The sequence below is a fragment of the Eumetopias jubatus genome, unplaced genomic scaffold (assembly GCF_037043125.1).
Source record: "Eumetopias jubatus isolate StellerSeaLion01/CBP00866 unplaced genomic scaffold, mEumJub1_p1.0 scaffold_5, whole genome shotgun sequence".
Taxonomy (NCBI): Eukaryota; Metazoa; Chordata; class Mammalia; order Carnivora; family Otariidae; genus Eumetopias; species Eumetopias jubatus.
In genome coordinates, this window is record NW_028274811.1 from 54924322 (window position 1) to 54937502 (window position 13181).

Genomic DNA, 13181 nt, shown 5'->3' on the forward strand with positions numbered 1-13181 from the left:
GAACCAAATGGAAGGGTTAATGGTTTTAGGTAAGCCCATCAGAAGTGCTGGAAAATCGATTTGAAGTATATGCCTGAGAATGGGTGAAACACTAAGTGCTGTTTTCACATATTATTTAGATGGCCGTCGGGATGAACATCCATTATTTTTCTCTCCTTTCTCTGTGGTTTTCTTTCTGGCAGGCTTTGCCTCTTGCATTCCAGGAAGTCCGGGGGCAATGGTGGATTGTTAGCCAGTCATCCCCTTCTCCCCCAACTCCAACATAGCAGTCTATTTATATCCCATGCTAGCTTTCTCACTCCTAGAAACTTAAATCTTGAGCACAAGGATAAGGGGTTTTAAGCTAAACATTACCAAAACAGCATCCAAAATAACTGGCAATGATTTCCTGATTGAGATCCCTGGCCTAGTCTCCTTCCTTGGTATTGCCGGCTTCTTCAGCTTTGCTCTCCATTCTGTGTCTTTCCATAATTCCCTTTTGCTTCAGTTGGATGAAATGTATATGGCTTACAACCCAAGTATCATAACTGATGTAACATCTATTTGAACCCAAGTCTCACACTCATTGGGCAAGCAAAATTCCAGCCCATGGCTCTCTTTTCTAGATTTTGGTGTAACACAAATTTATAGTGCTCCTTTTGTGGAGTTAAAGAACATATGACTTTTACTGAAGGACTAATGTTTCCTACTGAAAAACTTTTTTACAAGAGAAAAATATTCCAAATATACTTCTAAAAATGACAATTAAGTCTTTGTTGATTGACTTACATTCAATTTATTTTAATTATAATGTTTGATCTAACAGAGTGTCCTGGCAGGACAGAAGGCTAAACTAAAAATCCTAAAGTAATCCATTAATAATCATATAAAATTTTTAAAAAACTACCATGCAAACTAACAGCAAAAGTACTTTATTTATTTATAACATCATTTTGTAAACAATCACACTGTGCATTTTTAAATTTAACAATAACAAATTTTTTTCCTTTAGATTTATAGCAAACCTGTGTGAAGTCAATGAGTTAATACAAGAGTGAAGACGAACAGGGTAGAACAATTTTTGAAAGTGTTAAGTTACAGCACTTGATACAAAGACAGATAACTATCTGTACCATAAAAATTTACATGCCACAAAACATAAATTTATAATTTTAAATATGCAGTAAAACACATTTATAAAAAAGCATCAACATTAATTTTATTATAAACCAGTGGATTACTCAGAGGAATATTAAAACTTACTAAACCCGGTAAATTTTGCAACTGAGGTAAAAATTTATAAGTAAACAAAACTATCGTTTATAAGAGCCGAAAAGTAAATGGAAGGGCAGACAACACTTCCTGACGACTATGTCTACTCCTTGATATTCTGAAGCAGCTTCAGTAAATGTGACTCAATGACCTGTTGAACTGGAACAGACAGGTTATCAAGATCAAGACCACCGCATGTTGATCACAGAATTTTACACAGAACTATCAAATTCTACTTAACATCAACTTCTCCTTAAAATAAAGGTATTCCTCCTATTCTGAGGATATATGCCCAATAATATATATTCATTGTCTGAGGATGGTAAGATTGCAGTGCAATACTTAGTGCACTTAAATTTAGTCTGTCACTGACTTAGTGATTGTCCAAGTTACTGGATTCTGTTCTTGTTCAAGGTGTGTTCTAAAGAACAGAGAAAGGGCAACTTTTATAAGTAATTTGCTACAAAAATGTTAAACAAGTCTTGTATGTAAATAGGTGTGCACTCTAGCAACGAATTATTTGGGCTGGTGAAAAGTAATAGTAACAAACTCATTTCCAGACTTTATAAAGAATTTGTTGATTTTGCCCACAGTTAAATTACAGTCACTAGTTAGGATAACATGCCATATTTTATGACTACAAGTGATGAGAACGTTTAGTCCACTAGTCTGTACTGTTTACAGAACTTTACCAACTAAAATAAAACCTGAGAGTTCTAAAATACTTACCACTTCTATAGCCCAAGGCTACCGCTAAATCCATAGAATTATACCCAGAGTCCGTTTCAATGGTCGGGTCAGCTCCATTTTCTGTACCAAAACAGAAAGATCTGCATAAATAAAATGAAAATGTAGATATGTTTGTCTGTGCCTGGCTCATGTGCAAATGGCAGGACAGATTTTCAGCAAATTGGATATTTGCAGCATGGCCTAACAAAGTACAGAGCACACAAAGTGCACAGAGTTCACTTTGGTGCGTCAGCGGGAGGATGCCTCAAACAGGCGTCCTCGATAACAGTTGAAACTCATAAACAACTATAGACAAAACTTATGCACAAAGACACTGAGGACAGAGAAAACAACGATGGATTCAGACACAACCTTCAAGAGGAAAGCAACAGGGACAAATGTTCCAAGCACAGGTGTGCTACGGGATGGAGCTGCTTATCACATGGGCAACTCTGTGGTAGCAGGTGCTTCGCAGGATTAAGGTATTTAGTAATAGGTAAGGATTCTCCTGAGTAATACCAGGGGAGGCCAGCTTGTAAGGAATTAAAATAAAGTCCTCACATGGTATTTTCCAAATATTGTCACTTTTATTGGCTTACCTAAGAGCATTTTTACACATTTAACATGATTTCCATGTACAGCATAAAGCAAAGGTGTCCCTCCATTCTGCAAAAGGAAAAGGTGATTTAGTTTTTCAAGGTGAGCAAGAGATGAATAATTTAACGTTGCTGTGAGACGTTTTACTAAGAACTGGGTATGTAAAAGTCGTTTAAGGCAATTTTCATATTTTGTGAAGAATATTTAAATCAGAAGTAATAACTGAGTTTGTACCATTAACTTTTTCTTCCGTGTTTAACTGCTAAATAATTTTTCCAGATGTTTAGTAAAATTTATTATGTCTCTCCAAACTAAATAATTCCTAGAATTTATTACAGTATTTTAAAAATCAGTATCATAGACTCACCCAATCATATTCATTTACATCAACTCCACAATCAAGCAGCATTTTGACAATATCTGTGTAGCCTTTACTACAGGCCAATGAGAGTGCACTTTCTCGACCTTTTCCTAAAAGCTGGGGATCAGCACCCTGCAGTGGCAAGTGGAGATAACAGACTTCAATTCATGTAAACAAGAATATCGTTATTTCTGTCAATAAGAATTACAGTTCAGTACTTAGGTCAAGTACTGTTCTGGGGTTAATAACGTAAACTACTCACGGATGCCTTTATTATCAGGGTTGTCTGGAGGGCCTTCCTTCCTCCATCTCAAATGCTAACTCTGCTTTCACTCTTAAGTTACATGAAGCTTCCCCCGTGAAGCTTCTCCTACAGCGCTGACCATACTTTTGTTCTCATTGCACTCTGAGGGAGCTGGGCATGAAGTTCTCTCTTGCTGTTTCATGTATGCTTAGTCTTACTTGCCCAACTACATCCAAGTTCCCCAGGAATATGAAAAGCTTGCAAATTTTTTTTGGATCCTCTACCATTACATCTAGTTGGCTGGAGATAGAAAATCTTTACTCAAGACGTAAGTAACTATACATATACATTTTCCAAAGCATTTTCCTTACATTCTGAAGTAGAAACTCTACCACAGCTATTTGCCCGTGTGCTGCAGCCCACATCAGAGGAGTAAATCCTTCTTCATCTGTGTGATTGATAACATTTTCTGTTTAAAAGAAAAACAATTTTTGTCATCTAATTTAACAACCATCTATTAATATCATTATGAAAATACTGGCATTCTAAAAGGTGGATTATACTACTCAATGAGGCTCACTTCCTGCTGACTTATTTGCTGAAGTCCTACTATGTGAGTTTGTACCATTAACTTTTTCTTCCACATGTTTAATTAGCTAATTAATTAATAAGCAAAGGTGTACAATAGTCAAACTATGGAAAGAGCCAAGATGCCCATCGACAGATGAATGGATAAAGAAGATGTGGTATATACACAATGGAATATTATGCAGCCATCAAAAGGAATGAAATCTTGCCATTTGCAACAATGTGGATGGAACTGGAGGGCATTATGCTGAGCGAAATAAGTCAATCAGAGAAAGACATGTATCATGTGACCTCACTGATATGAGGAATTCTTAATCTCAGGAAACAAACTGAGGGTTGCTGGAGTGGGGAGGTGGGAGGGATGGGGTGGCTGGGTGATGGACATTGGGGAGGGTATGTGCTATGGTGAGTGCTGTGAAGTGTGTAAGACTGATGAATCACAGACCTGTACCTCTGAAACAAATGATACATTATATGTTAAAAAAAAAAAAAGATAGTAGGAAGGGAGAAATGAAGGCGGGGCAATCAGAGGGGGAGACGAACCATGAGAGACTATGGACTCTGAGAAACAAACTGAGGGTTCTAGAAGGGAGGGGATAGGGGGATGGGGTAGCCTGGTGATGGGTATTAAAGAGGGCACGTACTGAATGGAGCACTGGGTGTTATACGCACATAATCAATTATGGAACACTACATCAAAAACTAATGATGTAATGTATGGTGATTAACATAACAATAAAATTAAAAAAAGATTAGGGAGGAAGATAGAGTGATAGGAAAGGGACAACAAGCAGAAGAGTTTGGTGTTTGCAGGAGTGTGTCTACAGGGAAAATGAACACAAGATTGTAAATAAAGATGTGGTTGCATTTGGAAAAAAAATTAAGCAAAGGTGTTCCTCCATTATTTATAATCTTGAAGTAGAAAATTCTTTCGAAGGATATAAAACTCAGAAGTTACAAGGAAAAAAATAAATTTACCATTACAAAATGTTAAACTTTTGCTGAAAACATGAGAATCAAAGGAAAATGACAAACTGGAAAAAAATATGCAACATCAACAACAAAAAGTAAATTTCTTTAATTTAGATGAGGACATATAAATCAATATGTATCAGGCAGTTCACATACAAAAGAGCTTAAATAGACCATAATTTAAAAAATCTAAACACACCCAGTATGAGATACCATTTTTCTCCCATGAGATTAGCAAAGATTAAAATCTGATATCTTGTGTTACTGAGGGTATGGGGAAATACAAACTCTAACTTTGGTGTGAGGACAGGACAAATATCTGACGATATATATAAAAGTGAAAAATCCATATACCTTTTGACCCAGCAAATAAACTTTGTGGAACTTATCCTATAGGTATTCTTAAAAAGTATGCCAACAAGAATGTTATTTAATACCGAGAAACTGAAATCAACCATCACCAAGGGGATTAGTTAAAAAATAAAAACATAGTATATACGTATGCAGCAATACAGTGCAAAATTAGGGACCTATTAAAAAGAATGAAATAGGGGGCACCTGGGTGGCTCAGTTGGTTAAGCATCTGCCTTCAGCTCAGGTCATAATCCCAGGGTCCTGGGATCGAGTCCTGCCTTGGCGGAGGGGGGGGTCCCTGCTTCTCCCTTTCCCTCTGACCCTCCCCCCCTCTGCTTGTGCTCTTTCTCTCTCAAAATAAAGAACATGTTTAAAAAAAATAAAAAAGAAATAAATCTTTATGTGCTCATTTGGAAAGATCTCCAAAATATTAAGTGAAAAAGTACAATACAGTGTGTATAATATTTTCCCTGTTGTTTACGTAGTAAAAAGCAAATACATATTTCCACACATGACTCCAAAAATAAACAGAAATGCTTTCTAAAAGAGTTTCCTGAAAACATAAGAAATTTATAATGTTTGCTTTTGGGGAAAAGGTTACGGTGGTAAGGGAGGCTGTAACTTTTATACTTTGTAGTACTTTATTTTTTTTACTACCTACAGAGTTATCTGCCTGGTGAGATTACGCAAATATTTTTTTTTGGTCTTTACACCTTCCTGTATTAAATCTAGTAAGTCCAATTAAATATGTTTTAAGTACAGTTTAAAAAACAGGCTATTACCTTGTTCAATCCGAGTAGCTAGGTAGAGCATCTCTCCCTGAGCAGCCAACTGGTGAACAGATAAAGCTGAAATGATACCACAAAAAGCTTCATGTGTTTCTACCTGCAGGGTACACTTTCATCATGTCATTCATATTTGTGCAGCAACTCTTTTCTAAAACAAAAACTATTTTATTGTTTAAAAAAATTTAACTTAAAATATATCCTAACATTACAAGTAGCCATTCTGTATCTGAGATTTAATATACATTTAAGGCAATTCTGACATCTGCAAAGTATTGTTATCAGTGAATATGCAAACTGTTATGATCAACTATTAACAATGCAAATTGCTAATGATCTTATCAATCAAACAAATGGCTTAGGTATTTAATTTTTAAAATGCTAACTCAATATCCAAACTTAAAAGGATGTTGGGTCTAAAACACACAAAGACACACCTTTTGTCTTTTTATTAATTAAATCCTCTGAAATCCCAAATAGCATTATTTCAAGACTCCATGGGTTTTTCTTAACTTTTGGAGTGAGGTAGTAAATGGAAAAATGACTTCAAGAGTAAATTCTTGAATGTAGACCTAGGTGTGGCTAGTTAGCTCTGTGACCTTGAATAAATGATTAACCGTTTTTGTCTATAACATGAGGGACATGAACTGCATGATCTCTAGGTGTTTCTTTTCAGCTCAAAAATAATATGGTTGGACTATTTTTAAGAGAACATCTGTATTTAATTTATTCATTTATTCATCCATCCATCAATTCGTTCATTTATTTATTTTTTAGGACAACACCTTTAAGACAAAACTAAACAGGCACTGTTCTGTGAGGGTTCATCTTAAAAATTAGTATCACTTGGTCCTTGACTTCAGCGATATGACTGAGCAGCCTTAACAGAAAGGAAAGCAATTATGAAACACATGCAAATTTAATAAGTAGAACAAAAATGGTTAATAGCGAAGTAAGAGTCATGGACTCCTCCTGGCTTAACTATTACAGCATGTGATTCAAAATCAGGATGGATATGGTGTTTCCAAAGTAAAAACATATATTTTACCATGCTTTAGAATATAAATGCATTTACATTATATACTCAAATATAGTTCCTAATATCAAACTGCTACCTGTTTTCTCTCGTTAACATATCTATACTATTTAGAATGTTTTCTGATTTATATAGAAAAATTTCATTTTATTTCTTCTACATTTTTAAAAAATTGTGGATTCAAGGTTTTTTTTTTTTTAAGATTTTATTTATTCATTTAAGAGACAGAGATACAGAGAGAGAGAGACAGTAAGACAGGGAACACAAGCAGGGGGAGTGCGAGAGGGAGAAGCAGGCTCCCTGCTTCGACCTGAGCCGAAGGCAGACGCTTAACCATCTGAGCCACCCAGGCGCCCCTGGATTCAAGGTTTTAAAGGAGTTAATTTCATATTCATATTATTATAGTCAAATTCAAAATTACAATAGAAATCACTCAGGCTTTACTATAAATCACTTGCTGATCACTGATCTAATTTATAAGTAAAATGTAAAGCCTTGCACTCTAAGAACAGAAAAACACTCACAATGTCTTAGTTTGCACAAAGTTCAGAATGATAAATTGTTTGTTATACTAAGACTATAAAGGTTTTAAGAAAGAAAATCTGTAGGGGCGCCTGGGTGGCTCAGACTCTTAAGTGTCCAACTCTTGATTCTGGCTCAGGTCATGATCTCAGGGTCCTGAGATGGAGCCCTGTGACAGCTCTGTGCTGGGCATGGAACCTGCTTAAGATTCCCTCTCTCCCTCTCCCTCTGCATCTCCCCTCTCCACCTCTCTCCCTTAAAAAAAAGAAAACTTGTATAAAATCTGTATGTGTATAAACAAATATAAACCTGTACTTGTATACATCTATATAAAGTCTGTATTAAAATCTGTATTTGTTCTTGGGGCACCTGTGTGGTTCAGTCGGTTAAGCATCTGTCTTTAGCTCAGGTCATGATGGCGGGGTCCTGGGATCGAGTCCCGCATTGGGCTCCCTGTTCAGCAGAGAGTCTGCTTCTCCCTCTCCTGCTCCCTCTACTTGTGTGCTCTCTCTTTCTTTAATAAATAAGTAAAATCTTTTAAAAAAAAATCTGTATTTGTTTTTAAACATGAAATATTTGATTATGCAGTAATAGTGTGAAAAAAATTTTAAATTACTAAAACTATCAAGATATCACTTAAGCTTTCCAAAATAGAATATGGATTTAAAGAAAATAATGTTTCAAAGCCAGATTCTTGAAAGCATTGTATTACTAATAAGAATATTTTAATACATCAGTGGGATATACTTACAATTTGCTAATAGAGGTGTGGTTGAGACCTCATTTCCTCTGTGTTTGTTGGTCAAAGTAGTTGACTGTTTTATGGGTGAGAAGTGCTTTGTTGTAGAGGGAGTGTAGACATGTCTTACTTGAATTCCCGGAGAAGGAGATGTATGGATATTGCATTCAGCTAAGTAAAATAAATTTAAACACATTAAACTAACATTTTAATGACAAAGCATTTCAAAGTTCTATGTCAATGTTTACATTAAAAAAGAAATACATGAGGCATATCTTCAACCATTTCTCAAGTGATATTATTCTTTGCTATAAAAATTCTGTATTATCACAGTGAAAGTTCCAGAAAAAAATCTGTATTAATCTTGAGTGATTTTATTCTGAGATTAGTTTTTTTATTCAACAGATTGTTATAAAAATAAGTCTACAATATAATGACAAACTTCACTGAATTAAAGCAGGGAGCTGATATCAATCAAATATTCATGGAATAGGGAATAGTAAGGTAATTCATTTCTTAAAAGGCACAAATAATTTTTTTCACCTATCATTTTAAAGGGTACAATAAGGGGCGCCTGGGTGGCTCAGACATTGAACATCTGCCTTTGGCTCAGGTCATGATCCCAGGGTCCTGGGATCAAGCCCCGCATCGGGCTCCCTGCTCGGCAGGAGGCCTGCTTCTCCCTCTCCCACTTCCCCTCCTTGTGTTCCCTCTCTTGCTGTGTCTCTCTCTATCAAATAACTAAAATCTTTAAAAAAAAAAATAAATAAATAAAGGGTACAATAAGAAACTTTAATTTGTAAATAAACAAAGGTGAAGAAAATTTTTTTAAAAAAAATCAACATATACTTATAGATATCAAATAACATGAAATTATTTAATTTTGGTTTTGGTGAGATTCTAGAAAATCACATTAAAATATGACTTCCAAACTCTCTCTTCCAAATCATATTAAAATATGACTTCCAAATTCAAAATCTCATGATCAGAAAGGAAAAAAAAACAACAAAAAAAATGAAATAAATAAAAACAAATGCAGATATTTATACCATAACTTTCAACCTTTAAATAGGACAGATGCCACTTCCAGGTCAGAGTTAACCTGATCTTGAATATTTTTACTATCCTCTTCATTTAAGGACTTCACAAATCGAGAACACACGTTCATATCAAATCGGTTAGGTAATATGAATTTCATTCCCATGGCAACACCCTGAGCTGATCCTTCTTCTGCATTCGAGTCCAGCTGATGTTCTATTTTAATGTCTGGCATGCCAGTTAGACTGTAACTGTCAGGACACTCTTCCACTATCAGCTGAGCTCCAATATCCAGATTTGCTGATGTAGCCATGATTTCAACTGCAGTTTCAATAATTAAAACATTCCTTCATGATTTCCTCTTTGTTTTATACGAGTGGTATCCACTGTGCTCCTGGAATTCAGATATTGAAAAATCTGGAAGAAAAAAGTTAAAAATATCATTATCAACTTAGCTAAAGTACACAAAATAAGCAAAAAGTGCTCTTATAAGCACCTACACACAATAGTAAGCATATACAATGTTCAGAGGCAGACACCTGGGTACAAATCCAAGCTTCGCCACTTATTAGCTGTGTGAACCTGTACATTACTCAACCTCTCTAAGCCTCAATCTCACCTGTAAAATGGAAGTGTCACCATTAACCTCCCAGGATTTTGGTAAAGGACAAATGAAATATAGTAACATTCTCACCTTCATCACTAGGTTTCAACAAATTTTACTCTTTTCTCCCCTTTCCTATTCCTGAACATTGCCAAATGAACAGAAGATCAAGGTAACAATGAAAATAAACTTTCATGCTCCTTCACCAAGTCAGAATAGCCCAAGAAGATGGCAGCTGTGAATCAGGAAGAGAGAGCCCTCACCAGAACACAACCACGCTGGCACCTTGATCTTAAGACTTCCCAGCCTCCAGAACTACCCGAAATTCCTGCTACAGCAGAAGCCCACAGAGGACTTGGAGGCACTTCATCAAAACGGAAAGAAGCTAATTCTTATTGGGACAAAACATGGTAAAAAAATTCCTAATATCATCTTTTTCTCAAAAATTTGAATTTGTTGTTTTCAATAGTTCAAGTGAGTGATCCTTTCATTGATTGCTAGATTCTTTAAACCACCTTCTAATGTTAAAGTGCCAAGACAAACATTAAAAAAAAAAACCCTTTCATGTGAAAACTTTAAACTCTTACCTGTAGTTCATCTTTCAACATGCTATGTTTGTAAGTGGCTCTCAGTTTGAATTTAAGATAGAACTCATGTTGTACCCATGTCTATTAGCATCTACAACACCTGTGATTCTTGGATAATCAAAGGCTTTACAAAGTTTTGGTTATGATGAACTGAAGATATACTTATCAGTTTTTGTTCGGCTCAAATGTTAGTAACTTAATACAGGTTTTTATGAAAACTGTTACTACAGAAACTATAGACTGGCTTCCTCTGCCTTATCATCTCTAGGGCATTAGGATCCAATTATAATTTCTAGATCTCAATTTTTGTAATAAGCATTAAGAAATAAGAATTAAATATAAATAACAACTGATTTTTTTCAAATATAGATAATCAAGACATGAATTCAATAAATGCAAACTCTCAAAGCATAGATTATAAGCACACCTGTCATGGAATCATTACTATTGTTTTATAATGAGTTTTTGGTAATCGCTGGCACTTCCCTATGAGCCTTAATATAATTTCAAGAGAATTCCATTATTGTACCTAAAATTGTTTCTAAAAAAAAATGAAGAACTCCAAGATTATAAATGCCTGATGCATATAATCCCTGAGATGGGGGGAAGAAAATTAAAACATCTAGTTAATCTTTTCATGTTAGTGTTTACTGCCTCTTAGCAATTTTGAGAGGATGCAGGGTGTTTTAACATTGGAATTTAAAAAGAAAAATGCATTATGATCACAGTGGAGCAGGGGCTGGAAAACCACACATTTACAGATAACTATTTTCAGTTTTAAAACATTTTCCAAGACAGGTCCTTATAACAATCCTTTGAGTAGTGACAGTAGTTACCTGTTATTTCCTATGCAGAGAAAGAAAAAGGGAGCTTATACATTATGACGGACCTATCCAGCTATTTGGATAGATCACCTTGACCACTAAAATAAGCAGCAGCACTAAACTAATCCAAACTTCCAAGGGACAAGAGGTGAAGAAATAACAAATTGTAATAATAATAATAAAAAGAAAGTAACAGGTAACAAAGTCAATATACTTTAGCAAAAGGAAAGAAGGAAACCAGAACAGAAAATGAGTTGTGATTCAAATGGAGACGGAAGCTCAATGCAGAGGGCTTTAAAAATGTATTGGAAGAAGGGAAAAATGAAGGGGGGGAATCGGAGGCGGAGACGAACCATGAGAGACGATGGACTCTGAGAAACAAACTGAGGGTTCTAGAGGGGAGGGGTGGGGGGATGGGTTAGCCTGGTGGTGGGTATTGAAGAGGGCACGTTCTGCATGGAGCACTGGGTGTTATAGGCAAACAATGAATCATGGAACACTACATCAAAAACTAATGATGTAATGTACGGTGATTAACATAACTTAATAAAATAAAATTTAAAAAAATGTATTGGAAGATAAGAACTGTGTTTCCTGAGGGAAGAACCATCTCCCACAGACTCCTATCCAGAGCTGGCCTAAATGCAATCCCCTGAGCTCTCTTAGCACACTGCATTTATTTCTGTTTTTAGTATTTATCATTCTCTTGAAAGTTTCCACTTAAACTCCAAAGACATTGAAAACTTCTCTAGGATGGAGACCACTCTTACTAACTTTGCACACAAAGCAGAACCTGATCCTATCAGGTGATCCAGAAATGTTTTCTGATCTGAACTTTAACATTGTTTTAAATTATTTTCTATACTGAAATGATCCTGCAAGACGCCCAACAAAGGCTTGCTAATTAGATTTGGCTTTACATTCTCAACATCACTACTAACTAGCTGTGCAACCCTGGACAGAAAAATCACATACGTTTTCTGAGACTCATTTTATTAATCTATACAATGTAGATGGTTGAAATAGACATCTCTAATACTCTTTCTAGCGCTAAACATCTTCCATGTCATAAATCAGAGTTTATAGACGGAATTACAGGTCTTTGAGGGGAGAACCTGGGGGAGGAGGGAGTGAACACAGAAGGCTGTCTTGCCACTACTCTAGAAGAGATGAGCCAAATTGGTTAAGCTAAGATTCTGAAGACTAGGAGAAAGAGAGGGGAAACATGATCGAGAGTAGGAGGCGGTGAGAAAGAGGTACGGCCAAGGATAGCTAGGATCACCTCGATCGATCAGAGCCCAGGGATGAAGAGAGAGACACACTGGGCAACTGTGCTACTCCGCAGTGGATCCTAGTAACAGGAGCCCCCTGGTTCTTCCTAATCCTGAAATTGTCCTACAAGGAAAGGAAGGTGCTATGAAAATGAATGATGCCTCACAAGCAACAGGTGTCCCAGGGTCCCAGGACAGAAGCCCGCTGGAGGGGACACTTGTAGGAAGGGAAGTCCGTTCGGTCGCCACCCGCCAGCTCTGCCGGAAAAGTCCCAGCACAGCTCAAATACTGCGGGTGGAAACTCTGGTTCACCCACGGCGGGAGGGTCAGGGGCACAGGGGCCGGAGGCCGACTGGGTGGGAGCGCAGGGCCTCGCGACTACCTTCGACAGCCGACAGCGAGTCGGGCCTTTCCATCTGCGGCCACAGATTCACTGCAGGCCCCCAAACCCCGGCTTGTTTTGACCGCGACGTCACTTCCGATTTCTTCTTTCGGTTTCTGGCCAAAAAAACGTTCCGCGTCACTGCAGCCTACAGGCCTTCCAGGTTTTTTTCACCGCCGCTGCTCGGTCTTTATTGCCTGAGTACTACAGAGACTGGATCACTTCAATAGACCCTTCTGGGTCACTAGGGTAACACCCGTCTGGCCGTCGGATCACATCTCCGCCTCTCCCATCGC

The 13181-nt window shown here is 36.8% G+C and overlaps 1 protein-coding gene across 3 annotated transcripts; it reads right to left on the minus strand.

The window, feature by feature from the left end:
* Positions 1–933: 933 nt before the first annotated feature.
* ANKRA2 (ankyrin repeat family A member 2) lies at positions 934–13179 on the minus strand. Of its 3 annotated transcripts, none has more exons than XM_028089660.2 (9): positions 12886–13179; positions 9241–9633; positions 8191–8349; positions 5879–5944; positions 3554–3651; positions 2945–3070; positions 2580–2646; positions 1981–2061; positions 935–1410 (listed from the first exon to the last, which is right to left on the minus strand). In XM_028089660.2, the coding sequence occupies exons 2-9, from the start codon at positions 9527–9529 to the stop codon at positions 1355–1357; spliced, it is 942 nt and encodes a 313-aa protein (XP_027945461.1). In that variant the 5' UTR covers positions 9530–9633; positions 12886–13179; the 3' UTR covers positions 935–1354. The 3 variants fall into 3 exon arrangements, with proteins under 3 accessions (XP_027945463.1, XP_027945461.1, XP_027945462.1); XM_028089661.2 differs by lacking the exon at positions 12886–13179 and adding an exon at positions 12670–12874; XM_028089662.2 differs by lacking the exon at positions 2945–3070 and having other exon boundaries at positions 934–1410.
* Positions 13180–13181: the final 2 nt, after the last annotated feature.

Excerpts from the sequence above, each read along its gene's own strand:
- ANKRA2 (XM_028089660.2), bottom strand. The coding sequence starts at position 9,529 with ATGGCTACATCAGCAAATCTGGATATTGGAGCTCAGCTGATAGTGGAA. Across the intron at positions 3,071-3,553 it reads TAGAGTTTCTACTTCAGAAT|GGTGCTGATCCCCAGCTTTT; the intron begins GTAAGGAAAATG and ends TTGCCACTGCAG. Across the intron at positions 2,062-2,579 it reads ATGTGTAAAAATGCTCTTAG|AAAATGGAGCTGACCCGACC; the intron begins GTAAGCCAATAA and ends GTTTTGGTACAG.